Source organism: Nicotiana sylvestris, chromosome 1 (assembly GCF_000393655.2).
Source record: "Nicotiana sylvestris chromosome 1, ASM39365v2, whole genome shotgun sequence".
NCBI lineage: Eukaryota > Viridiplantae > Streptophyta > Magnoliopsida > Solanales > Solanaceae > Nicotiana > Nicotiana sylvestris.
The window spans coordinates 141,348,937-141,375,096 of NC_091057.1; the positions used below are offsets into that span (position 1 = coordinate 141,348,937).

Genomic DNA, 26,160 nt, shown 5'->3' on the forward strand with positions numbered 1-26,160 from the left:
GACTTGTACTTGGTAAAAGAATTATGGATGAAATTACAACTTCTGAACCATTTGGTGTGCCCCAGTTTCAACTTCAGGGTAAATTGGATTTTATTTTTGGTGTGACTGAACCCCAGAGAGGCTGCCTGTGTATCCATTCGGAATCAAGTCAGACGTAGTTCAGGCACAATCAATGTTTGTTTGTTTTTTCTTTGATTTTTTTTCATTTTTTTTTCATGTAAGGTAGCCAAAGAAATGTAACCGGCTCAAAGGGCTTGTGGAGAGAGTTGATAGTGTTTGGGGTAGTGGGAATAAAACCTTCATCATCTCAAATGTGCCAAGACCACTGAAGTAAAACTCAGACATAGTACCTTTTGACGGCATCTGCATTCACTGCTGTTTCAGGATCATTTCCTTCAATATCACCCAGATACAATGCTCCTCTCGGCAATATCTTCCTGACGATGTATGGGCCTTTCCAATTAGGAGCAAATTTTTCTTTCGCTTCCTGGTGATGTGGCAGAATGCGCCTCAATACCAGTTGACCCACTTCAAAATTCCTGGGTCGGACTTTCTTGTTGTAAGTACGGGCCATTCTTTGTTGGTACAACTGCCCGTGACAAACCGCAACCATTCGTTTCTCGTCAATCAAAGTCAATTGCTCTAATCGAGTCTTAACCCACTCGCTATCTTCAATTTCTACTTCGACAATGGTGCGGAGCGAAGGAATTTCCACCTCTACTGGTATCACAGCCTCGGTCCCATAAAGCAACAAGTAAGGGGTTTCCCCTACTGATGTGCGTATAGTAGTGCGATATCCCAATAATGCAAAGGGTAACTGTTCATGGCATTGTCGGGAACTCTGGATCGTCTTCCTCAAAATCTTCTTGATGTTCTTGTTTGCTGCTTCAACAGCGCCATTGGCCTTGGGCCGATAAGGAGTGGAGTTCCTATGCATTATTTTGAATTGTTCGCATACATCCCCCATCAAGTGACTGTTCAGGTTTGCCGCGTTATCTGTGATGATAGTTGCAGGAATACCGAAACGACAGATAAGATTTGAATGTACAAAATCCACTACAGCCTTCTTAGTGACTGATTTGAGAGTGACAGCTTCTACCCATTTCGTGAAGTAGTCGATAGCAACCAATATAAATCTGTGTCCATTTGAGGCCTTCAGCTCGATCGGACCAATGACGTCCATGCCCCAAGCATGGTCATCCAGTAATAACCCGCTCGAAGGATTTTCTTTGCCAAAACATACCCGTTCATGTGGGCCCCGCATACTCCTACGTGTACTTCATGCATGATTCTTCCTGCCTCCTCGGCGTCAACACATCTTAACAAATTGAGGTCCGGGGTCCTTTTATACAATACCTCGCCGCTCAAAAAGAAACCACCTGCATGCCGCCTAATAGTCCTCTTTTGATCTCCAGTAGCATGTTCGGGGTATTCTTGTGTCTACAAAAACCTCTTGATATCATAGTACCATGACTGTGTATGTGATCCTGCCTCGATCACATTACAGTAACCATGTTTTTCCCTGATTTGGATTTCCAAGGGATCGACGCGGGCGTTGCCTGGGTAGGGTAACATTGAAGCTAAGGTAGCAAGTGCATCCGCTAGTTCATTGTGACACCACGGGATATACCTGAACTCTATTGATTTGAAACGCTTGCCGAGGTCCTCCACGTGCTGTCGGTAAGGAATAAGCTTGACATCCCGAGTTTCCTATTCACCTTGGGCTTGCCTGATAATCAGTTCAGAATCTCCCAATATCAATAAATCTTCAACGTCATGATCGATTGCCATATGCATGCCCATGATGCAGGCTTCATATTCAGTTGTATTGTTCGTGTAAAAGAAGCACAATCTAGCTGTAGCAGGATAGTGCTGACCAGAGGGTGAGATCAAGATTGTCCCAATTCCTACACCTTTGGCGTTTACGGCCCCATCAAAGAACATCTTCCAAACATGAGCATTTTCCGAGACTACTTCTATGGTGTTTATTTCTTCATCCGAAAAATAAGTAATCAATGGTTGATATTCCTCATCAACCGGGTTTTCGGCCAAATGATCTGCTAACGCCTGAGCTTTCATTGTCGTGCGGGTGACATAGACTATGTCAAATTCAGTAAGCAAGATTTTCCACTTGGCCAGTCTTCCAGTAGGCATTGGTTTCTAAAATATGTACTTCAAAGGATCCAACCTACTTATGAGGTAAGTAGTGTGAACTTGGAGATAATGTCTCAATTTTTGAGCAACCCACATCAAAGCACAACACGTTCTTTCTAGCAAAGTGTACTTGGCCTCGTAGCCGGTGAATTTCTTGCTCAAGTAATAGATCGCCTGCTCCCTCTTTCCGGTTATGTCATGTTGCCTGAGGACGTAACCGAAAGAATTTTCCAAGACTGTCAGATACAAGAACAGGGGTCTCTCTGGCTCTGGCGGGACCAAAACTGGGGGATTTGAAAGATATTCTTTGATCTTGTCAAAAGCTTTTTGACACTCAGCCGCCCATTTGATCGTTGCATCCTTCCTAAATAGCTTGAATATGGGCTCACATGTGCTAGTCAGCTGGGCAATGAATCGACTGATATAGTTTAACCTGCCCAATAGACTCATTACGTCTTTCTTCGTTCTTGGAGGAGGTAGATCTCGGATAGATTTTATCTTTGTTGGATCTAACTCGATACCTCTCCTGCTTACTATGAAACCCAAAAGCTTGCCTGATGGGACTCCGAAGGCGCATTTAGCTGGGTTCAGCTTCAAGTCATACTTTCTCAGTCTCTCGAAGAATTTCCTCAAGTCCTGGATATGATCGTCCTGAGTCTTAGACTTGACTATCACGTCGTCCACATACACCTCTATTTCTTGATGCATCATGTCATGAAAAATGGCAGTCATGGCTCTCATGTAAGTTGCCCCAGCATTCTTCAGACTGAATGGCATAACCCGATAACAGTAAGTACCCCAAGGTGTAGTGAATGCAGTTTTCTCGACGTCTTCTTCATCCATCAACACCTGATGATATCCAGCGTAACAATCTACGAAGGACTGTATTTCATGTTTGGCACAATTATCAACAAGGATGTGGATGTTGGGCAATGGGAAGTTGTCTTTGGGACTTGCCCTGTTCAAATCTCGATAATCCATGCATACCCGAGTCTTCCCATCTTTTTTCGGCACTGGAACCACATTTGCCAACCACGTGGTGTACTGGACTACCCGAATTACTCATGTTTTCAACTGTTTGGTGATTTCTTCTTTAATCTTGTCACTGACATCCGTTTTGAACTTTCTCTGCTTTTGTTGAACTGGAGGACAATCAGGGTGAATTGGCAATTTATGCACCACTAGATCAACACCTAATCCTGGCATGTCATCGTATGACCAAGCGAACACATCTTTAAATTCAAAAAGGAGTTGAATTATCGTGTCTCGCGTTTTCTCGTCCGTGTGAATGCTTATTTTGGTCTCTCAGATTTCTTCAGGAGTTCCCAAATTAACCGGTTCAGTGTCATTCAGATTCGGCTTAGGTTTATTCTCAAAGTGTTCCAATTCTCTATTTATTTCCCTAAAAGCCTCTTCTTCGTCATATTCCGGTTCTTGGTTCATTATTTCACAATTAAACAGCTCGTTGTGATCTTGGCGTGAAGTCCGCAAGTATGTCATATTATTTAAAGCCGCTTTATTATAACTGAAAGGAGAAAATAAAGGGAAAATAGCAAAAATTAAAATAAAAGAAAAAGGAGGAAATACTAATTTTATTCCTTGGAATTGGTAGGATGACAAGGTTTATAATTCAGGAATTCAAAACAAGAACTAAGGAAAAACATCCGAGTTACATCCTAGGATAACTCGTGATGCAGGAAAGGTGGCAGGACAGGTCTACCCGGACTCTTGCCTAGTTGGGAACGGCGTGGCCTCCCAATTCCGAAGCTTGGCATTTGGCCCCACATATAGCATTTCAGCGGTGCTCGTGCCTTCTCCCGGTTGAACCATGTAAGCTTCGTAGAGCATTCCTCTCATTTCCCCACATATTTCCTCGATTTTTTCGGCCGTGAAAACCTCGTCGTCTTCTTCTCCAATGTATTTCGGTCCGACGAAAGTCTCGTATAAATTTGGTAATGGTCGAGGCAGCTTCTAACCCTCATTTTTCCTCTTCCTTACCCACTTTTCATCTTTTGGAGTGGGCTGAAAACCTATCCCAAAAAGTTTCTTGGTGGAAGGCAAGTTGATGGGTTCCGTTATTCTTTGCAGCGTTCGTCCAAGCCCTTTCCCTGGGCATGTCGGATCATTTCTTTAGCTACCATGATCGAGGCGTTGGACAGGAAAGGTTGGGGGCAAGGTCTTCCTTCTTCATACTGCTCCGCTAACACAACTTCGAAAGCCTGATAAACCGTGTGCTCGCTCCCTTCCCTTGCTTCAAGATATGGGATGGATGGGTCCCGATAAATAGACTGTTCGTCTTCTCCGTGGACCATAATTTCCCGATCTTCGTATTCAAACTTCACTATTTGGTGAAGAGTGGAAGGTACAGCCCCTTCCGCATGAATCCAAGGTTTGCCGAGGAGAAAATTGTACGACGTATCCATATCAAGCACCTGGAAAGTTATTTCGAACTCCGCCGGTCCTATAGTCAACATCAAGTCTATCTCCCCAAGGGTGTCCCTCTTGACGCCATCAAAAGCCCTTACGCAGACATTATTGGGGCGAATTCTTCCAGTCCCAATTTCCATTCTCTGCAGCGTGGAGAGCGGACAAATGTCAACACCTAAACCCCCATCCAACATTACTCGCTTGACATAGTAGTCTTCGCACTTAACTATCAGATGTAAAGCTTTGTTGTGAGTCGCTCCCTCTGGAGGTAAGTCGTTCTTGCTGAAAGAAACCTGATTAACTGTGAAGAACCTTTCCATCATTCGTTCCAGTTGTTCAACTGAAGTCTCAGCCAGTATATATGCTTCGTTCAGGGTTTTGAGCAAGATCTTTTGATGTTCGGCCGACCTCATTAGCAGAGATAGCATAGATACTTGCTCGGGGCACTTGCGTAACTGATCCACTACCTCGTAGTCGGGCATTTTCATCTTTTGGAAGAAAGCTTCCACTTCTTCAATGCTTACAGGCTTCTTGGGTGGGAAGCATTTCCGTGTGGCGTTGTTTAACTCTTGAGTGTTTGAATATCTTCCGATGAAAGTATTCTCTGGAAGTTCCCCTGTGACTTCTCTGCCTTTGTATGTAACCAATGTTCTTTGATAGTTCCATGGTACTACGGACGGGTCTGTCATCGGCTTCTGTGGCACGCGTCCGATAACCACTGGCTCATTCAGCCGAGGTGGTTGAATCGTCCCCCGGACCACATAGGCCCCTTCGGTACGTACATTGGTTTTGCCCTTTTGACTTCGAATCTCTGCGACTTCTCTGTTCGACCTTGTAGAACATAAAGAACTTCATTCCTCGCAGGCACCATTGTTACTGTCTTTGTCTCGACTTTCTCTTCGGGCTCAACCTTGATAGTACTAGTCTTTTTTTCCCCTTTCTCTAGGTTCCGGGTGGTTTTAGGCTTTTTCTCTGCATCGACGATGGCGATTATAGCTTTTAAGGCAGGATCAAACTCTTTGTCCTCACAAATCATTCCAATCAACGGCCCGTTATTGTGAGCGGGCAACGGGTTGTTAGTCACATTTGGGACCTCCTCGTCCCTCAGTACTATCTTCCCCTGCTCTATTAAGTTCTCAACCACCCTTCTCAAAGTCCAACAATCATTTGTATCGTGCCCTTCTGCTCCCGAATGATAAGCACACCTAACACCGGCTTTGTAAGCAGGTGATGCCGGATTGTGCCTTGTTTGAGGGACTGGCTGCAGGAAACCCATCTGGACTAGCTTTGGGAATAAGGTAGAATATGGTTCGCCGATGGGTGTGAAAGCCCGTCTTCTAGGTAGTTCCTGAGGGCGGAAGTTATTTTGAGGTGGCTGTGGATTATAGTGGTTTTGGTAAGGAGGTTGATTTCTAGGAGGTGGAGCTTGACCTCGATTGGCTTGCTGTGGTGGATGGACATAGGGTTGGGTATTCATGACCATGTAGGGTTGAGGAGCATAGGTCACATTTTTGTGGGGGTAGTAATGCTGTGGGGTTCTTTCTGGAAAACGGGACCTGGGATTACGATATTCCCTCGCTTCTGATGCTGCCATGGACGTTTCTTCCTTTTTCTTTCCTCTTGCCATTCCTCCGGACCTGCTTTGGACGGCTTGGGAGGTTGCCCTTATGGCTGCCTGACTTAAGATTCTACCCGTTTTCAAGCCATTCTCTACCATCTCCCCAATCTTGATTGCTTTCGCGAAAGGCTTTCCCATGGCTGACATCATATTCTGGAAATAGTCTGATTCTTGAGCCTGGAGGAAAGTAGTGACCATTTCTATCTCATCCATGGGAGGTTTTACCCTTGATGCCTGCTCGCGCCATTTGATAGCATATTCTCTGAAACTTTCCGAGGGTTTCTTCTTCAAGTTTGACAAAGAATTTCTGTCCGATGTGATGTCAATATTATACTGAAATTGTCTCACAAAATCCCTGGCGAGATCATCCCATATATGCCATCGAGATATGTCTTGGTCCATATACCACTCTGAGGCTATTCCTACCAGACTTTCCCCAAAGTATGCCATCAACAATTCTTTTTTGCCGCCGGCTCCCCGCAATTGGTTGCAATACTTCTTGAGATGAGCAATGGGGTCGCCGTGCCCGTCATACTTTTCAAACGTTGGTGTTTTTAAACCCACGGGTAGGTGCACATGAGGGAACATGCATAGGTCGGTATAGGAAACACTATTCTGCCCCCTTAAACCTTGCATGTTTTTCAAACTCTGCTCGAGGCTCCTCATCCTTTTTGCTATCTCATCTTGTTCAGAAGCTTTGGGGTTTTGATCTTGCCCAGGTGCAAACTCGTATTGAGGTTGTTGAGGATGAGTGCTAGTGGTGAACCGAGTTGGTTCCAGTGAGAAGGATGGTGCTTGAAATGTGAATGAGGATGAGTCAAAATTCGGCCTGTGTGTAGCGGGTTGTGCCACGATTGGACAGGGTGGTGCAGTGAATACATTCGTAGCTACATCTGTTGTTGACATCCGGGGATAAGAATCAGAGGGTGATCCAGCAGAGTGGGCTGAAATGGTCGGGTACCCGAATGGGGTAGTTGGATAGCTTATGGGGACGTTGGAAGTCCAACTTGTCCTAGAGAACAACTCAGGGAACCCAGGGACTACACTCGGTGGCTCTTTTCCATTATTCCAGTCATCCAACATTTCCAACATGCGGAGCCGTAGGATCCTGTTTTCCTCAGTAGTCGCTAACTCAGGAGTTGGGACGGCCAAGATTGAACTCTCCTTGGAGACAGGAATTGTCGGTAAAGGAATTTCTGAAGACATTTCTATGCTTCCTTTTGATCTTGTGAAGTAAGTGTGGATACTCCTTCTCGACTTAACGACGAGCAGCTGAACACTTTCTTTCGACCTCGTGAAGTATGAATGTGAGGTCAGACCTCCACCAAACCAAACCACCTTTCTAAAAACCTGGAACTTAGCAGCAAGCAAACGGTTAGTTTGAAACAAATAACAGATAGGTAATCTCACATTGGGGCGTGATGCACCTATACAGTTAAGTGAATTTCTACATGTTTGCAACGAAGACATACGTCATTCCAGCTTCTCTTTAGGCTTCCCTTTATTTATCATGTATTTTTTACTTATTATTTTTTTTTTATTATTATTATTTCTTATTATTATTAGTATTTCATTATTTGCAGTTAAAAATGTGACCGGATCCGATGAGGATTGCCTACATATCACGATGCCGCGTGAATCAGATCATTACGTAGTTCAACACAGACAAGTGTAAAAGAAGCACACATTTTATTACTGAAACAATCTATGAAAAGGGGGGAAATAACAAGCCTAAGTACAGACTCAACAAACTAATACACCCTGATGTGAAAAGACGGACAGAAGATGCTAAGATGGAAAATACAAACTCGACCTATGAATTCATTAAAGTTTCGAGAATTGGCGCTCGCGGGGCATCGTTCGGCCTCGCCACGGTCTTAGGTGTGAGGTCCCTTTCAAGTTGTTCCAGCTCATGCATGGTCTGCTTGACATAAATCATCGCTGCCGCGAGAACGGTAATGCTGGTCATGTTTTCACACCGTAGACATCTTCTGATGATGGCATGGGAAATGGTCTTAATCTTATCCCTGGTTTGCCTCTTTTCTTTGAGTAGGTGCTCTATTTTATCATTACGGGTTGTCATAACCTGAGAATCCTGGAGGCATTGATTTTTCCACTACTGAATTTCTACTTCCATCTGGGTTAAAAGCTTGTGGCAATGTTTATTTTCAGATCCAAGGGTTCGGGTTTGCTCAACCGCTCTGTCCACCTTTTCCTTCAGATTGGCAATGGTTTGCTCGTGATCCCTTTTCAACTGCCGCAGGTGCCGGTTACGCTTTTCTGTCCTTCTTGCCCAGTGTGCTTCGAGTCCTGCTATGGTATTTTTAAGATTTTCTGACTCACTCCGACACTCCCCAATTTCCATCCTTAAACCTTTTATCAATCGTTCATCCGAACGGCTCCTTTGTTGGTTATCAGCGTCTATCCTCATCTGTTTGATTTGGGCCCTGAGCATCTCGTTTTCCTGAGTCAACCTGTTCTTTTCTCCCAGATCGGTAGCAACTTGCACGTTGTGCTCATATTTCAGACTTCAACTTGTTGTTTCAATTTGCTGATTTCGGCACGATAGCCTCTTTCTTTTGCTAACCAATCCCACTGCTTTTGCGACGACTCGGCGAAATTCAGGATGTGGGGTCTTTTAGCCTGCCTTTCGTGTTCAAGTTCTCTTTTGTACCATGCAAGGTAACCTGGCGCCATTTCACTTTTGGCCCGATCCTGCACACAAGTATCCGCTTTCAAATATAGATATTCATTCCAGATCTGGCAGATTTTTGCTTCAGGAAATTGTCCGTCAGGGCTAATCTCAATTGTTTGAGCACTAAGATCTTCCTCGTGTGGCACTACCTGGCATCTTCCGAGTTGTCTCAAGACTCGGCAGGGCGCGTAAGGTTGAATGCTCTTAAGTCCTATAAGCAGAAAGTGAGTTCTAGTTGCTGGCATATACATGACCTCATCAACAGGCAACCATCCCAGCGTCCATTGTATTTGGCTGGCAGTGAGAGTCTGAAAGAATGAAGTCCACGCCATAACTCCTTTGGGCAGACTGATCTTTTTGGTTCTCGTGTAAAACTCTTCTATGCAGGTTTTCTTCGAGGAACCATGGCTCAAAATCTCGGAACGATGGCAGAGATGTTCAGTTATCCATATTTGTAGCAGCAAGTTACACCCTTCGAAGAAATTCCCCCCGGCTTTGCAGGCTGTGAGAGCTCGAAAGATATCAGATACCACCATAGGCGCGAGAGTACTATCATTCTGAGTGAGCAAAGTACTGACGACCTCGGATATTTTCAGATCAATATTTCCGTCTTTCCTCGGAAATACCAGAAGGCCCAAAAATATTATCATGAAAGCCACCCGTCTGTGCTCATCCCACTTCTGACGACTACCTTTGCTGCATAGCTTGTTAGTCGGATTATTGAATCCTCCGACATGACCATACCTGTCGTATATGAAGCATGGATTACAAAAACCGGCAGCCAAATCTGGGTTATGGACCGTCCTGGATATTTTTAGTGAGTCTAGAAATTGATGCACTGTGACAGCTCTTGGTGCAACCAGGTATTTTTGCCTTAATGGAAGTTCAGCATTTCCGATGTACCCAGCCATTTCCTCCAGAGTCGGGGTGAGTTCAAAATCGGAGAAGTGGAAAACATTGTGCACTGGGTCCCAGTAGGTGACTAAAGCTCTTATGATATCTCCCCGAGGCTGGATTTCCAGTAAACCCGTGAGACCTTTCAGATATTTCTTGACCTCATCTTGCCCTTCAATACCAAGATCATTCCACCATAGCCGTAACTTGACAGGGATTTTAGTCATTATTGAAAAGTGTTCATTTTGCATTGTGCTCATCCTGCACATTTATTAAGGCGACTTTAAGCAAAAATGATTTGACTCAAAAAATATTTTGATTATATTAAAAAAAAAACCGATTTTCGAACACGGCCTTTCAGCACTTCGGGGATGAAGATTTTAAGGCTGTGAGGGTCAACCGATCAAAACTCTAAAAGATGACCGAAAGTGGCCATTTACGCAAAATCAGCCTTCCGCCGTCCCTCTCGGGAACATTTGGCTATTTTTGACAAAAACAATCACTTGATTTATTTATGACTTCTTTTTTTAGTAATGAACCAACATGGGGAACACGGCCTCACAGAGCTTCGGGGGCGAGGATCCTAAGGCCGTTGGGCAATTTGGTCAGAAAAAATAAAAATGACCAATAATGGCCGTTTGTGCAAAGTCAGCCTTCCGGCGTCCCTTTCGGGAACATTAGGCTATCCTTGACAAAACGGCATTACCCGACTCATTCATGACGAAATTAAAATTCTAACATTTTGGCTATTTTGAAAAAGGGAGGTTGGACCCGATGAGGGTTGCCTACGTATCTCGCACCCTGTGAGAATCAAACCGGCGTAGTTCGGGCGATCAGGCGTAGGGGAAACAAACTAAGTCCCTTTTTTTTAATAAAATCTTTTAAAGGAAAGGAGAAAATATTTTTGGATTTTTATATTTTATATTTTTTTTTTTTTTTGGAAAAGACTAAAGAAATATTTTTCTTTGAATTTAAGACCTTTTTTACTCTTTTTTGAAACTTCGAGAAATTTTTTAAGGGAGTATTTGGACTATTAGTATGCATTCATGAAAGAGATACTAGAAAAGAAAAATATTATATATTTTTTGAATATCTCTTTTTTTTTTTAAACAAATACCTTTTGGATTTTTAATAAATCAAACTAAAAGACAAATTTTGTTTTCATTTTTCTTTTTAGAAAATTCCGGCGAGGTTTTGACACTACTTGGACATTGGTTTTATTTTCCAAAAATAAGTAATTATCTCCCTACGCAGCTATTTTCTTTTTTTTTTCTTTTTTTTTTAATTTTTATTTTTTTTAGAAACCGGTCAGCATGCAGAACTGAAGCAGATAAATGCGTCAAACAAACGGGATGCAACAAGATGGTCTTTTCATTTCAGGTTGTCTGTCCTAGACAGACCCAACCCCTGTGTTGAGTCCCCTATGTCAAATGCAACATGATGCAAATAAGCGTTGCTATTAGGGATCCGGCATGAAATTTTATTATACTAGGTTTATAACCTAGGTATATGTTCTAGACTATGTACTCGAGCGGACAACTCGAGTCGAGGAGGGGGCTACGTACCGGGGACCCGCGAGATCGTCCGGCTTTGTAACTTGTCCGGCCTCTTTCTTATTTCAGGTATTGACACTAACAGAATAGGGAGTCTCGACCAGCGAGCTTCTCCCCGGAGGTAAGAAGAGAAGGGTTTCGGCACAGTTTATATACAGTTCAGATAATATCAAAGCGGTAAAAGACAACATTTAGCACGTTATGCCAAAACATGTAATAAAGATCAGATAATAAAGCCAAATATAACAATTATTCTAAGCTCGAATTCTTGAACCCTGAACCAAAGGTTCTGGGTTAAGTCCCCAGCAGAGTCGCCAGAGCTGTCACACCTCCTTTTTGCGCGCCTACCCCAAAGGATAAATGTGCAAGGGAGTTTTTCCAATTTAAATGACAATATTCGAAATGGGATTATTTATTTAATTCAGAGTCGTCACTTGGGAAAGGTTTGGCTTTTGGTGTCCCAAGTCACCGGTTTATCTTGAATCCCAAATCGAGGAAGATATTCAACTTTCCAAATGAAGTCTGCGAACCAGATTCTAAGTAATGAATTCTGTTGACCCGAGGGAAGGTGTTAGGCACCCTCGAATCCCGTGGTTTTAGCACGGTCGCTTAAATTGTTATAATGGCTAAATATTTGTTTTAAATACATGTTATGACTTATGTGCTTTTATTAAGTTTAAACCGCTTTATTATTATTATTTTTTATAGAATTGCAATGTCGTGACAATGCATCTCGAACAACGTCGCAATCAATGCACCCGTGGTTGTTAATACATTCCGACTCCGTTGAGATTTGAATTTGGGTCACATAAATGCGCACCCGAATTTAAGAAGGTATTTTAATTAAAATCGCGCCTAAAGAGTCTAACGCGTTATTATCTTTGGGGAAGGCAGTGAAATTCACTAAACAGTCCATCCCAAATTCTAAGTATTTATTATGATCAATTATTAAGGGCCCCGCAATTTGTATTTTTATTTGGCGAGGCTCGTCTCATTATTTTTAAAAGGTCAATCCTAAAGCGACTATGATTCCCCTATTTATTTGTCTCTAAAAATGAAGAGAAAGGTCCTAGTTAGTCGTTGTTTAAGAAATGTTATACTTAGGCCTATTGAATTCATACAAATCTGAATCTTAAACCAAATTGGGCCTCGAACACAGCCCTATTTAAAGAATCCTTGCCGGTCATAAACCAAAGGCCAGCCCATCATGGGACTGGATCGCCTGTGAGAGACACCGAAGTCCAACAGCCCAAGGATGGGCTGTTGCCAGTTCAAATACACATTAACATCTTAATTTCAAAACATTCCAGTAATTGCAATTAGTAACAAGGAAGAGCATTCCAATTTTAGGGCCTCAAATGAATGAACTAAGTTGAGTAATTTAACTAGATGATTTTATCCATAGCTTATTCGAACTATTTAACGGCTTAATTTCAAAATAGTGTATAAAATTTAGCAAGAAAAGCGTTATTAAACCATAATTCTCCAAACATCCGTGACTTTGAAATTAAAATTATTAAACCAAAAGGTTATCCAGCTAGACTTGAGCACATGTCCATAAACTAATTAACAAGTCTGTTTCCAATTGTCATTAGACACATTAGGCGAACTTGATTCTGTTTCTAGATACATTCTAACTCAAATTTAAAAAAAAAAAACAAATTATGTCACTGCCCATCTAGATTAACAGTTTAACATCTTGATGTCATGAAGACATTCGACTACTAAGAATGAAGTGAACTAGACTGTATCAAAATCAATGTCAACTAATAGAGGGTATGGAGACAGATTTCACAACTTAACTAGTTTGAACTCAGTTTTCAGCCTACTACAGTCAACAAATTCACAGTCCAAAAATAAAAGTTCTAATTATTTTACAACACCTAAATGTCCCCCGCAAAAATAATGTAATTACAGCCCAATAACAGCTGAGATCTTCTGAAATCACCCAAATCCAAAGCAATTGCAATTTCGATTGATATGGACATACAACGAGGCCAGTATATTAAAACAACTTTTCACTTCATCTCATTCTCAAATTGGAAATCTACATCAAAGTCTTGAAGTGCACCTAGATTCGCAATAGAGGAGAAGTAAAGGATCAATTTGGCAGGAGCAACACAGCAACAACAATGATTTAGCACCCAGAAATGTTTGACACCCAGAAGGAAAACAACAAAACAAACAACCAACCACGTGAAATGCCTCCAAACAAATTCGACAGTGAACTTAAATTGCTTAATGAAACTTCTTGGAACAACACTTAACCAGAAACCAAACCAGGCAGATCCAAATATACTCAATCAAACTGCCAAATACTCCTAAATGTTGCTGAAATTAAAGGGAGATAGATTTTAGAGAGCTTTTGATAGCTGAAACTTCTGGAGTTTACAGGGGTGTCCTCTTCCTTTTTCAACCCTTGATCTTTGTCCTATTTATATGCTTATTAAAAGGAGAAGCCCCCCTCTCAAAGGCAGGCTGCCTGGGTTTAAAATAAACCCCTCATGGCTGTCATTTTCCACTTAGGATTGTCTAGGCATGGGGTTTTCTATATTTTTAATCTCTCAAAGTTCAAAATGTAGTGCATATCCTACTGTACATCATGTTCCACCACTATTTCCATGTGCATTTTCAGCCTTTTATTATTAAACTCATCTTACATCTGACCTCTCATCTGTAAAGATGTCAGCCAAGGTGTATTTGCACTATAGATTATTCTAATGGTTCAATCCATACTCAAACTGGCAGTCCACTTAACTTAAACTCTGAAACTTTCATTAAAATTACAGGTATAACCAATCCTTAAGTGGTTCTTGACTCAAACTGAACAAACTACAAGCAGCTATACTCAATTCTTAATTGGATTCAAACGAAGTTTCAGCAGAAAACAAACAACACGAGTCAAATTACTACCATTCCAAACTAATTGACGACATATATCGAATCGACTACGCGAATTACAACCACACAATTAGTAGCAAATGGTTAGAATCCAACAGTATTAATCAGGTGATTCAAATTGTACTGCCCCAAAACAAAAGTTGCCCTGGAAACTAATTGATCGACCAAATTCATTTCAATCGATTATATAGTTTAACACACATACACTCAATCAGTGAATAAAGAAAACTCGACCAAATAAAAGGTCCGGGCAAGGTGGACAGAATAGTCGACCAAAATAAAAACAAATCAACTAACATTTAAACACACGAACAAACATTAACAAAACAAACAACATGAACTAGCAAGAAAAAGAAAAATACCTTAAAGAATTGAAAATCAGACGACCATGTCTCGGATTTTGAATCGAACCTCTTTTGGGGTTGAACGGACTTTAATCGAAGTGTTCTCAACTGAGAACACTTCGATTAAGGTCTATTAGACCCCAACCTTCTCGTTTAATTGGACAAAACTTCAGATTCTAAATTTCTAGGGTTCTTGGGCTTGATTTGGGACTTGGGGTTTTCTGGTTAGATTCGGACCAAACCAAGCTTGGTTTGGTCACGAGGGAGGTCAGGGGGGGTACCTGGTAGGGATTTGGAGGGGTTTGGCATAAGTTGGGGTCCGGCTTGAATCTTCAAACAAAGATTTGAGACGGTGGGGGAAGATTCGAGACCTATGGTTTGTAGATCCGTATTCAGGGGGTCGAGGTGTACTAGGGGTGTTAGTCTGGTGGTCACCGGCATCGTTGCCGCCGGGTTTATGGTGAGGGAAAGGGGGGGCGGCGCTAGGGTTCTTGAGGGTGTCTGGGAAGGGGACGATGATGGGGGGTAGCTTAGGGCGCGGGGGTGAGAGGGGAAGGCTTATATACGGGACGGGGGGTTGAATTGTGGCCGTTGGATTATTGATGATCAACGGCCTTGATCTCTCAGCTTAAAGAGACGATGTCGTTTGGTTTGATATTAGGGATGGGTCAATCCGGGTATCAGTGGATCGGGTATCTGGGGAAAGCTTGAGAGCCGTTGGATTGGGAGGGATGAACGACTCCGGTTGAATACCCTTATACGGCGTTGTTTGGTTAACAAATGGGAGTTGAATTGGACCGTTAGATACGTTTGATCAACGGTCCAGATCCGGTAGGTGTTAAACGACGTCGTTTGGTGAGGCCATGGAGATCAGGGGGACCAGACTGGGTCATGAAATGAATTGGGCCTGATTCTTGGTCTCAATTTTAAACCCAAGTCCGATTTTCTTCAATTTTGAACTTTTTCCTTCTTTTAATTTCTAATCTAAACACAATTCCTAATTAAAATGTAAAAATAAAAAAAAAAACTACACAAATATTAATTAACACTTAACAACAATTATCACACACTTTAAACATTTAATTAAAATAAAATCACACAATGACAAACAAAAAAATGCATATTTTTTGTGATTTTTCCTTTTAAAACCAAACTATGGTTTGATTAATTCCTAACAGTAGAACGAAATCCTAATTTTACACGCGACATATATTTTTGTATTTTTTAATTGGTAAAACTAAACAATCACAGATAAAAAATACAAATAACTATCAAAATGCCACGTAAATTCACAAAATTATACACAAACACAATTTATTTTTTTATATATTTTTTTTCTTTTTTGGAGTAATTGTTGCGTAAACAAAAATCACGTGCTCACAGGCATTATGTAAGCGCGCATCAGAAAGATTGGGCAAGGCTCCTAGACATCGCCCAATTGTCTTATAACTTGCAGCGGAGTGAGTTCACGGGGTGGACACCATTTGAGCTAGCCACAGGCCAACAACCACAAACTCCACATTCATTACCAGCCGCGTTCGAGGGAAAGAGTTTGGGGGCTTATCATATGGCCAAAGGATGGGAGGAGGAGCTCGACACTGCTAAGTCCTACTTGGATAAAGCAGCTAGAAGATGAAGAAGTTTGCGGACCGAAAGCGGCGTCCCACAAACTATAGAGTTGGGGACATGGTCATGGTAAATTTTAACCCAAGACAGTTCAAGGCACTACGTGGCATGCATCCGAATCTGATTCGCAAGTACGGGGGGCCATTTAAGATCGTCGCCAAGGTAGGCAAGATCTCATACAAGCTTGACGTATCTTAAAATCTACCCTGTCTTTCATGCCAGCATGCTTAAGCCATATTATGAAGGTAAGGATGATCCGAGTAGGGGCCAATCAAGTCGAGCGCCAATGACTATCACTGCCTCGCATGATCGGGAGATTGAGGCTATCATAGATTACCAAGTCAGGCGAGAACAAGGGCAAAAGGCCACCGCTATGTTCCTCGTCCATTAGAAAGGGCAATCACCGGAGGAGGCCACGTGGGAACGATATGAAGACTTGTAGCAATTCAAAGATAAGATCCGAGAGTTTATGCAGCAGCATTGCGCCGCGGTCGTCTCAATATTGGGTGGGGGAGAGTGTGATGACACGCCATGTCATCATGCCACATAGGCTCCATTTGGCATATGTTAATGCTATGTGGAAGATTACATAGGAAGAAGGTTAGCATTTGTGAGAAGATTCTAGAGAAGTATGGACATTTCCTTAGGAAGATCCTAGATTCCTATAGATTTGCTAGGAAAGTCCTTGGAATCTTCTAGGTTTGGAGAGAGTTCTAGAGGAAGCCCTTATCTAGTAAATACTAAGAACTTGTGTAACAATTAATATTTACACACCAACCCCTAGGAGACTAGTATATAAAGGGGGTCACTCATTTGTAATTCATCAAACAAACAATTCAAGTTCTCTCTAATACAAAGTTTCCTTTAACAATTCTCTTGTGTTCTTTTCTTCCATTCTCTTAGCGATCTTGAGTGTAGTAAGGCTAACTTGGCATAGCAAGAACGTGAGCAAGTTGTACAAGATCGTAAGCGAGTTGTCAAGTGCCGCATGTGTACTTAGTTATCAACTAAGGACGTGACACTACGCTCGTGTTGAACCAAAACTCCAACCTTCACACATAACATCAAACTCCCAATTTCTTTAAGCACATACAAGATGAGAACTACCACTAGACAGATGAGAACATTTTTTTTATAATAAGTCAAAAAATACTAAATATTCTCACATCAATTAACATTATTGATCAATTATTTTGACACTATTTACAAGCACCGCAGTTAGTGGGATTTTACTGGGTATGTTATTGTTGTGGTTGTGGTTGTGGTTGTTATTGTTGTAGTATTTACAAGCACCACAGTGGTACACCTATAATTTCAAAATCCTGGATCTGCCTCTGTCTTGGAGGAAAACTGGTAAAGTACTGCCCCTGTATTAAGGGACTCCTGGTATGATTGAAAAACAGAAGAGAAGTTTTATTATATTCGTGTCTCACACGAAATAAAAATTTTGCCGTAACTAGAATGGAATTATACGCACATACACGCTGAAAACATGAGAAAATTGATGAGATGAATGTTTCTCTAACTTCAAGAAATGCACCTGGACAAAATGACATTCACACTAAAAAATTTAGTATGCACATAAATGTACGTATGGGTAACAGGTTGAACGAAAATAAATTCCATCAAACGTGAATTTTAAAAATAGATTATGACAAAGAGCTTTTATATTTTCTCCATGCCATGTTAAAAATTCTAGTTTTACTCGATACGCCTTTGATTGAAGAGTTAAAAATATGAGTTGTTAAATATCCTGGAATAAAGGAAAACCAAAGTCATTAATAATTAATAGAGCCTGCATGACTTATAGGACACTCATTAAGGAATAAGGAAGAATTAGGGGCCCGTTTGGCCGTAATTCTTTTTTCACTGTTTTACGATTTTTTATTTTTATTTTTTTACTTTTTTCCGTACTCAGTATTTGACAATAAATTTTATAATTTTCACTTGTAGATGAATTTCGAAATTTTTCAAAAATTTGAAAAACTCCAAAAAATTATTTTTAAAAATTTTCACTTCAGATCAATTACATAAATTAAAAAATAGCCCAAAATTATATTCATATCCAAACACAAACTCTAATTTTTAAATATTATTTTTTACTTAATTTTTTTTTTCATTTTTTTTTGGAATTTTACATTTCTTATTTCCACACGCCCTCTAGATCTCTCAATGTGTCATTTACCTAGATAATATTTAATCATAGTTTTCGTCAAATTTGATAATAAACTTGTTATATATTAGCGGATATAACAATATTCACCTTTGAGATGAATGGATTAATTTGGTTTAAATATTAAATAAATTTACAAAGAATTCAAGTTTTGCGGGTTGAGAGTATAAAAAATATTTACAGAATCATGTTACTTTTCAGATAAATTACAAGTGAATTTCTTGATAAGCAGTAATGGGTAATTTGGTAAATAGAGTAACCAATCGGCTATAAAAAGTTTAAAAATAAAACAAAAAAGGAAAATCAAAGACTTAAGTCAGCACTTCCGAAAACGCCCCATTCTCGTTCTGTTCACAAATCACTTCCATCAGCTCAGTGGCATCCCAACCTTTTTTTGGCGGGAAAACCTTCATAGCTTGTTCATCAAAGAAATGTATACTTAGATTGAGTTTTGCAAATTGATCGTTGATCAGCTCAACAATGTCGAATATGAAAGTTTGCGCGCTATTCAGACCTCTGAATTCGAAGGAACTCTCTGAGTTTGGCGATGCTGTCTCTGTTCAAGGCATTACCTCTGAGTCCTTCATAATTAAGGTTTTCTAGCTCAAAACTCTATAATCTTACATCAATTTTGAACTCGTGTATGTATCGCAAAAAGTTGGAATTATAGTACTTAATTTTTACATTAGCAATTTAGAATGTGGTTTTTGTGATTTAGTTGATTTTGTTCAATCATTATAGGATGAAAAGGAACAGGAATTTGATTTTACGTTCGACAGAGTTTTCTATCAAGGATCTGAACAAGCTGATATATACGAATTTCTAGCTCTGCCTATAGTCCAAGGTACGAATTGAATTTTGTGAGTGTCGTTATTTAAAAAATGAACTAGTTTTAAATTCAATTACTCTTTTCACTTACAATATTCGTTGTTTGGATGAATTTGAAACTAGGTGCTGTAGATGCAATAAATGGTACGATTATCACTTATGGACAGGTACATGTTTGATTACAGCCTTTTATGTTAGCATGCTGCGGTTTTATATGTGAATTGGAGATTTTCAGTACAAATAGTGCATCTGATTTGTTAATGGACCAACTGTAGAAAGATGAGAACAGAGAGAACACTCAAATCCTAGTGCATAATTGTTAATTTGTTAGTGATTGACATAACTATGCCTCAGTCTCAAACAAGTAGGAGTCGGCTATTTGAATCTTCTACGGACCATGTTACTCCATTTAAACTCATCTCTTGCCAATATTATGAAAATACAAAATAAAAAGTATAGAAGTCATGTATATTTTCGAAATAATTGTTAGTGATTTATAGGAGGAGAAAATTCTTCTTTTCTTTTCCGTATTTTCATTTTTGACAATTCTTTGTTCTTTGTTCTTTTGTTTCTTTCTCAGACCGGAGCAGGAAAGACATATAGCATGGAGGTAAAATGATTTTACAACATTCATGATTCTGCGTTTTGTGAGAGTATTAGCATTATCAACTCTGTTGGTTTAGGGACCAAGCATTGTAGATTGTGAAAGCAAGAACAAAGGACTATTGCAGAGGGTAGTGGATGGACTTTTTGAGGCCATAATGACTTCAGAGAAACCAATCAAATACACAATCAAATTATCAATGGTGACAATCTATTAATTCTTGATGTTATTGTTATTGATTTCGATCTTTTATGTGGGGAGTGCAATGCTACTTTAAGCTCTTAGTCATCAAGGAATGAAAGCGATTTTAAGCAGATTTCTGACTCTCACAGGTAGAGATCTACATGGAGAAAGTAAGGTTTGTATCACGTATCAACACCTGTACCTGAGGAGATTTTCTTGATCCACATCTGTCGCTTTAACTCAATCTCTCTTTACTTGTAACTAAGCATGACTTTAAGTTGTCATTTTCTCTCAGGGATCTCCTCGATTTATCGAAGGACAATATACAGATAAAGGAGAGTAAAGTACATGGAATAATTCTAAGTGGAGCAACAGAAGTAAGATTTGTGCCCTTTCATTGTCTCACAATTTCCTCAAATTGTTATACTATCTTTGTTTTCAAGCATGTAATATGCTCAACTATAACCTGGTATTGTCAGTTTGGATTTTCCTTGGATTGCTTCACTGGTCCTGTGCTTTTCCACTTGCATAATTTAAATACTTCATTAACTACCACCAAACAGCTGGCTGGCTTGATGTTGGACGCCTGCTTTGCCTAAGTGCTGAACTTTCTGACTTTCAGAAACAACATAGTTTATGGAAAAACTCAATATGCCCTCGATTCACAGCTCAAGTGCTGTATATCTCTTTCTAACTTTCTTTTATGTTTTCAGTGGAAGTTTCTAAAGCCTCCAGAATCTTAAATTGTTTTCCAGGTAGCTATATCCAACACTGCAGAAGCATTACAAAGCTTATCAGTAAGGAAAAAGGGACAATAAATTTCCATTTGTGGTGTTCTATATATTTTGGTTCTGAAATGGCTGTTGATGTTGCAGAGTGGGATAGCTAATAGAGCAGTTGGAGAAACACGTATCCTTGGCCTCTTTTTGTGCATCTTGTTGTTAAGAACATTTCTTCCTTTTAGGTCTCTATTCTGTTTATTCTCCGTTAAATTTTCTTAACTAGTCCAGAAATGAATATGTCAAGCAGCAGAAGCCATTGCCTTTACATTTTTACTGTCCACCAGGAGCTGACAAAGGATAAAAGGTATTATCCCTCAGTAGGTTTGATATACTTGAAAGATCTATCCTAAATATTTGAATTTCCAAGCAGGACCAAATTTGGAAAGCTGATACTCGTTGACTTGGCTGGGTCTGAAAAAGTTGATAAGACCGGAGCTGAAGGTAAAATTCTTGAAGAAGCAAAGACCATCAATCAGTCCCTCACAGCACTTGGGAAAGTGATAAATGCTATGACTAGCAGTGCTCCAGGAAAGCCAACTCATATTCCTTATCGTGATTCTAAGCTCACTCGGATCCTACAAGATGCTCTTGTTGGTTTCTCTTCCTAAGCTCCATTTTCACATACTTCCAAGTTCCAGCCTACATGGTGATCATCTACATTGTGTTTCGCAGGGGGGATACTCTCAGACTGCATTACTTTGCTGTTGCTCTCCGAGCCCTTACAATGCTTCAGAGAGCCTCTTCACCCTGCGATTCGGTGCTAGGTATGCAGAATTAGTTTTCTTTGAACTTGTTATCATAGCATCAAGAAGGGAATAATGAGGGACATAACGCACAAAAGGAGATAGGGGAAATTATGTAAAGACCTCTATTAGCTCTACACTTGAATGGAATTTAGGGATTTCATTTTAGTATTACTTTCACTAGAGTAACTTTGTTTATTTCCTTTATTGTGATCTCGTAAGCTAAAGACGCATGCTGCCATTGTAGTTTTAATCTTGTTTTCGTGTCCCTCCAATTTACATTCAAGAATATTGATTTTGCTCTTATTTTTCTTTCATCAATTTGTCCTCATGTTAGTTTACTTTGTATCCCAAGTAGAGGCAGTTTCAAGTACCTTGGGTCAGTTATCCAGGGGGATGGGGAGATCAACGAGGATGTCACATACCGTATTGGAGTTGGGTGGATAAAGTGGAAGTTAGCATCTTGAGTTTTGTGTGACAAGAGAGTGCCACTGATACTCAAAGGTAAGTTTTATAGAGTGGTGGTTAGACCGGCTATGATGTATGGGTCTGAGTGTTAGCCAATTAAGAACTCACATATCTAGAAGATGAACGTAGCAGAAGTGAGGATGTTAAGGTGGATGTGCGGGCACACTAGGATGGATAAGATTATGAATGCTGATATTCGGGAGAAGGTGAGCGTAGCTCCCATTGATGACAAGATGCGAGAAGCGAAGCTCAGATAGTTTGGGCACGTACAGAGGAGAAGCTCAGATGCTTGGGTAAGAAAGTGTGAGCGGCTGGCTTTGGAAGGCACGAGAAAAGGTAGAGGGCGGCCTAAAAAGTATTAGGGAGCGGTAATCGGGCAGGACATGGCGTGACTTCAAATTTTCGAGGACATATTTAGATCAATGTCTAGCCCAGAATTAGCCAGAACTACTCCAGTGAGTCCTCCTATGGTGAACAAAAAGATGAACCCTACAACAAATAACATGACAAAGCGGGCACTACAGTAAGACGTGAAAACACCCGATCCCATTCCGACCTCGATATGTGGAATCGTCTTGCGCCATATGTACTGAGATTGTTCGGGAGATATGGTCCAAGCCCGGTGAAAAGAAAGCATAAGAAGAGTCCGATAATGGTCGGTCTTTAAAGGCCCTTAAGAAAGAGAAGCCTAAAGGCACAATCAAGGGAAGGCTCAGACAGCTGCCAAAGGGCTTCCCTTAGGGGACCTATTATACCGCTTCCCGGAATAGAAGACAAGAAGGAGGCTTGACATCACTCGTGACACAAGAAGGTCAGCTCACCAAAGGGGGAAGAAAGGTCAGCACTTGAGACGCTCGCTTCGATCAAAGGTGGGAAGAAAGGTCAGCACTTGAGAGGCTTGCTTCGGTAGCCCTTGATAGAAAGTCGTGGAGGTCGAGTATTAGAGTTGTAGGTTAGGAGGTAGTTGAGTCTATTTCTACGTCGTACCTATGTGAAGCTAGTCTGATAGGATTTTTGTCTTAGACTGCTAGTGGTTAATATTGTATTCTCACTACTCTTTTGTTTTTCATATTGCCGGGTCTATTTATTGGCTATCGCTTTTGCTTTTCATCTATTTTTTGGTCTTTATGATACTGTTATTATTCCTATGGTTTCTGTTGGTGGTACTGATATTATCTCGTTTCATCTTCTTGAGCCGAGGATCTTTTAGAAACAGCCTCTCTACTCCCTCGGGGTAGGAGTAAGGTCTGCGTACACACTATCCTCCTCAGACCCCACTAGTGGAATTTTACTGGGTCCTTGTTGTTATTGTTGTTAGTTTACTTTGTATCAGCCAATCATGTCTAGCTAGCAATATTTCTGCATCTAGGACATTTTATTTGGCATTAACTGGATATGGCACTGTGAATGGTCAATGAGTCTAGGTAGTGCAGCATGGATCTGTTAATTATTAATGATGTTTGAACAAAGATTCCACTAAAAATTACAATAATAAATTCTACATATGGTTCTCTTTGTAGAATGCAGAGCTTCTTTACTTGTGTAAGGTGTACTTTCACAAAAGCTAGAAATAATCAGAAATATTCATATGAAAGTGATTATTCAAAACTGAAAATATGTATCATCTTTCACCAAAAACCCCAAATCTGCTCTCTCTCTCTCTCTCTGGGCTATCTCATTTGTGGCATGATCTAGTTTTATCTAAAAGTTATGCTCTTTGCTGCTCGCTGGTACTTGTAAAGTACCTGCTATTTCGCTGTGTTACATACCAGTATGGCTCTGAGTTCTACTTTCTGTCCTATCAAGCAGAGCAAAGCATATAAAGGCAACAGTACATGTTAGTTGCAAGGAAGATCTAGACAATAACAAGGAAGCAATCGTCTCAACCAATGTAGATGAGTCCAGGGAGAGGATATTGGAAAAGGTCTGAATTTCTTGATTCATGTAATTTAAGCTATCCTTGGTTACTCTACTATAAGCTAATCATCTTATTAACATAGATGAGAGAGAGAATAACTGCCGAAGATGTTAAATTGCTTGAGGAATTATTTGTACTGGAGGGGATTCTCTTTGATCCCAATTCAGTTGAGGAGATAGAAGTTGCGTATGAAGATATTACGTCAAGGACAATCTCATCATTATATAAAATCGTGGAAGAGCTGAGTACAGTTGCGGAGAAGGTAAAAGATGCATAATTTGGAAATTCACTGTGAAATAAATAGGGATCTATTCAGTTGGATTTCACTGATTTCCTTTTATTTGTTCTGTTATTTAACAAATAAGAAAAAAATCAAAAAATATATTAGGGGCAACTGAGCTTTGCCAGAAGTTCTTTTTGGCATTAAAAGCTCTTCTGCGTCGGCTTGTTATAAATGCTAGTGTGTTTGCTGGAAGTACTTTGGAAGGATTTTTCCAGAAAGATTTCGTACTCGGCAAAGGCTTCAATGAGTAGGTTAGGAAGGGGTTCTGCATATATTTTTTGACTTAAGACATTTTTTGGTACAAGATTCTGCGGGATTTTTGAAAAGAATGAACCAACTATACCTAAAGAAGGCTGAAATTGAGAACATTAGAGAACGATGTATGATTTCCGTAGAAGTAGTAAACTCCTCCACATTTTTTACCTTCCCTATTTTTTTTCCCTTCAAGTACGAGCAGAAGATTGATGTTAAATAAGTAATAGTTTATGGGTCACATACTGTTTTAGAGAACATTATCAATTGGACAAAACTATTGTATAGTAGAACCAGCAAGAAAAATATGTAGGGAAGTATTTTAGAAATTTATGATTAGAACTCTACCATTCAAAAGCTTTTCCCACTCAATCGCATAATTCTTTTACGAGGCGACTTTTCCTAATGACTATATATAGAGCTTCATTTTGATTGTGCGTGCCGTATAAATCATTTTGCAGTTAAAGAGGGAGAATGCCGCTCTTAAGGCCAGCTTGAAAGCTTCTGAAGAGTCTTATCTACATCAACTCGATAGAAGGCCGCTCTGCTTGATTCTCTGAATGTAATAATGGACCTTCATTTTTAAAGACGGCGTTTAAGACATGAATATCGAATAATCGATATTAGGTTGTTTGGCATCTGATGCTTTTGTTAATCCATCATAAAAGGTAGTAGGTCGTTTGTCTTTTTGTTGGCTTACTCACCAATCATATTATCATCTTCCATCAGGCATTGAACCATGCAAAGTGGTAAAACAGCTACAACTCATCCGCAGTTACAAGGTGAATTTCGTTTCAATAAGATTAACTGATTTAGGCATAAAACACTCTTTACCTCGTTGGCCCTAATCTTTTTACAATTTGCCCACTTTGTAAAGACTAAAAAGTGACCTATTTGCGTACGTGGTAAATGGTAATCTACTTTATGTTGAGTTCAAAATAGTCTCGTCAAAATAAATTCTGAAGGTAAATATAGAGTATTTCTTCCTAAAATGAATTATGAATTAAAGGGAGTCAGAAATTTGGGTGATAGCAAAGAGCTATTCAATCTTCGGTTTAGTTGGACTGATTTCCCCAGCCAAGAAAGACGTGTTTTTGATATTATTTTGCTGAATTGAGGTGGCGCTAGTAGTTTTCCGCTTTTATAGAAACCGAAAATCTGAAATGCTTTATTTTATTTTTGGCTTTTGGTTAAAAAATAACTTTTGCAAAAAAACTCTTCAAATTTTTGAAACAAACACCACCTTAGATTGGTGCACTTTCTTTTTATGGACATGTAACAGAAGCCTTAAAGGTTTGCTATTCGTAGAAGCAAGTTCCAATTTTGCTTGTAGAAAGGAATTGAAGCCTTTTGGTCCCATTTGCCTTAGCCTTATGAGATTTATAATTTTCACAGTACTCAAATTTGTTCTCAAGCAATATTTTGTAAAAAATGCCCTTATTCTTGCCAGGACTTTCGTTGATTGTGTAAAATATAAATGTAAACTAACTTGATAAAGAAGTATAGAATACCACTTATGGTTAGAGAAATATATTGTATGCATGGCAATCATTCAATCTAAGCTCAGATTAAATTAGTATAGATCACATGCGGAGAGTTGGCGACTTATTTAGTAGTTTACTAAAACATGTTTGACCCTCCACCTAATGTTCGTATTCTTCATTATTTTCTCTATTTGGATCCACCTATTAATTAATTAGTTAAATGTTTAAAA

General features: G+C 40.0%; 1 protein-coding gene across 1 annotated transcript; it reads left to right on the forward strand.

Annotated features, from left to right (window-relative positions):
* Nucleotides 1-18,723: 18,723 nt before the first annotated feature.
* Nucleotides 18,724-25,153, forward strand: LOC104223790 (kinesin-like protein KIN-1). Its single transcript, XM_009775293.2, has 15 exons — nucleotides 18,724-18,979; nucleotides 19,127-19,229; nucleotides 19,337-19,380; nucleotides 19,794-19,823; nucleotides 19,897-20,019; nucleotides 20,150-20,175; nucleotides 20,296-20,377; nucleotides 20,756-20,797; nucleotides 20,876-20,909; nucleotides 21,011-21,086; nucleotides 21,153-21,372; nucleotides 21,455-21,546; nucleotides 23,803-23,917; nucleotides 23,994-24,173; nucleotides 24,908-25,153. Exons 1-15 carry the CDS (start codon nucleotides 18,866-18,868, stop codon nucleotides 25,004-25,006), a joined length of 1,380 nt encoding a protein of 459 aa, XP_009773595.1. The 5' UTR covers nucleotides 18,724-18,865; the 3' UTR covers nucleotides 25,007-25,153.
* Nucleotides 25,154-26,160: the final 1,007 nt, after the last annotated feature.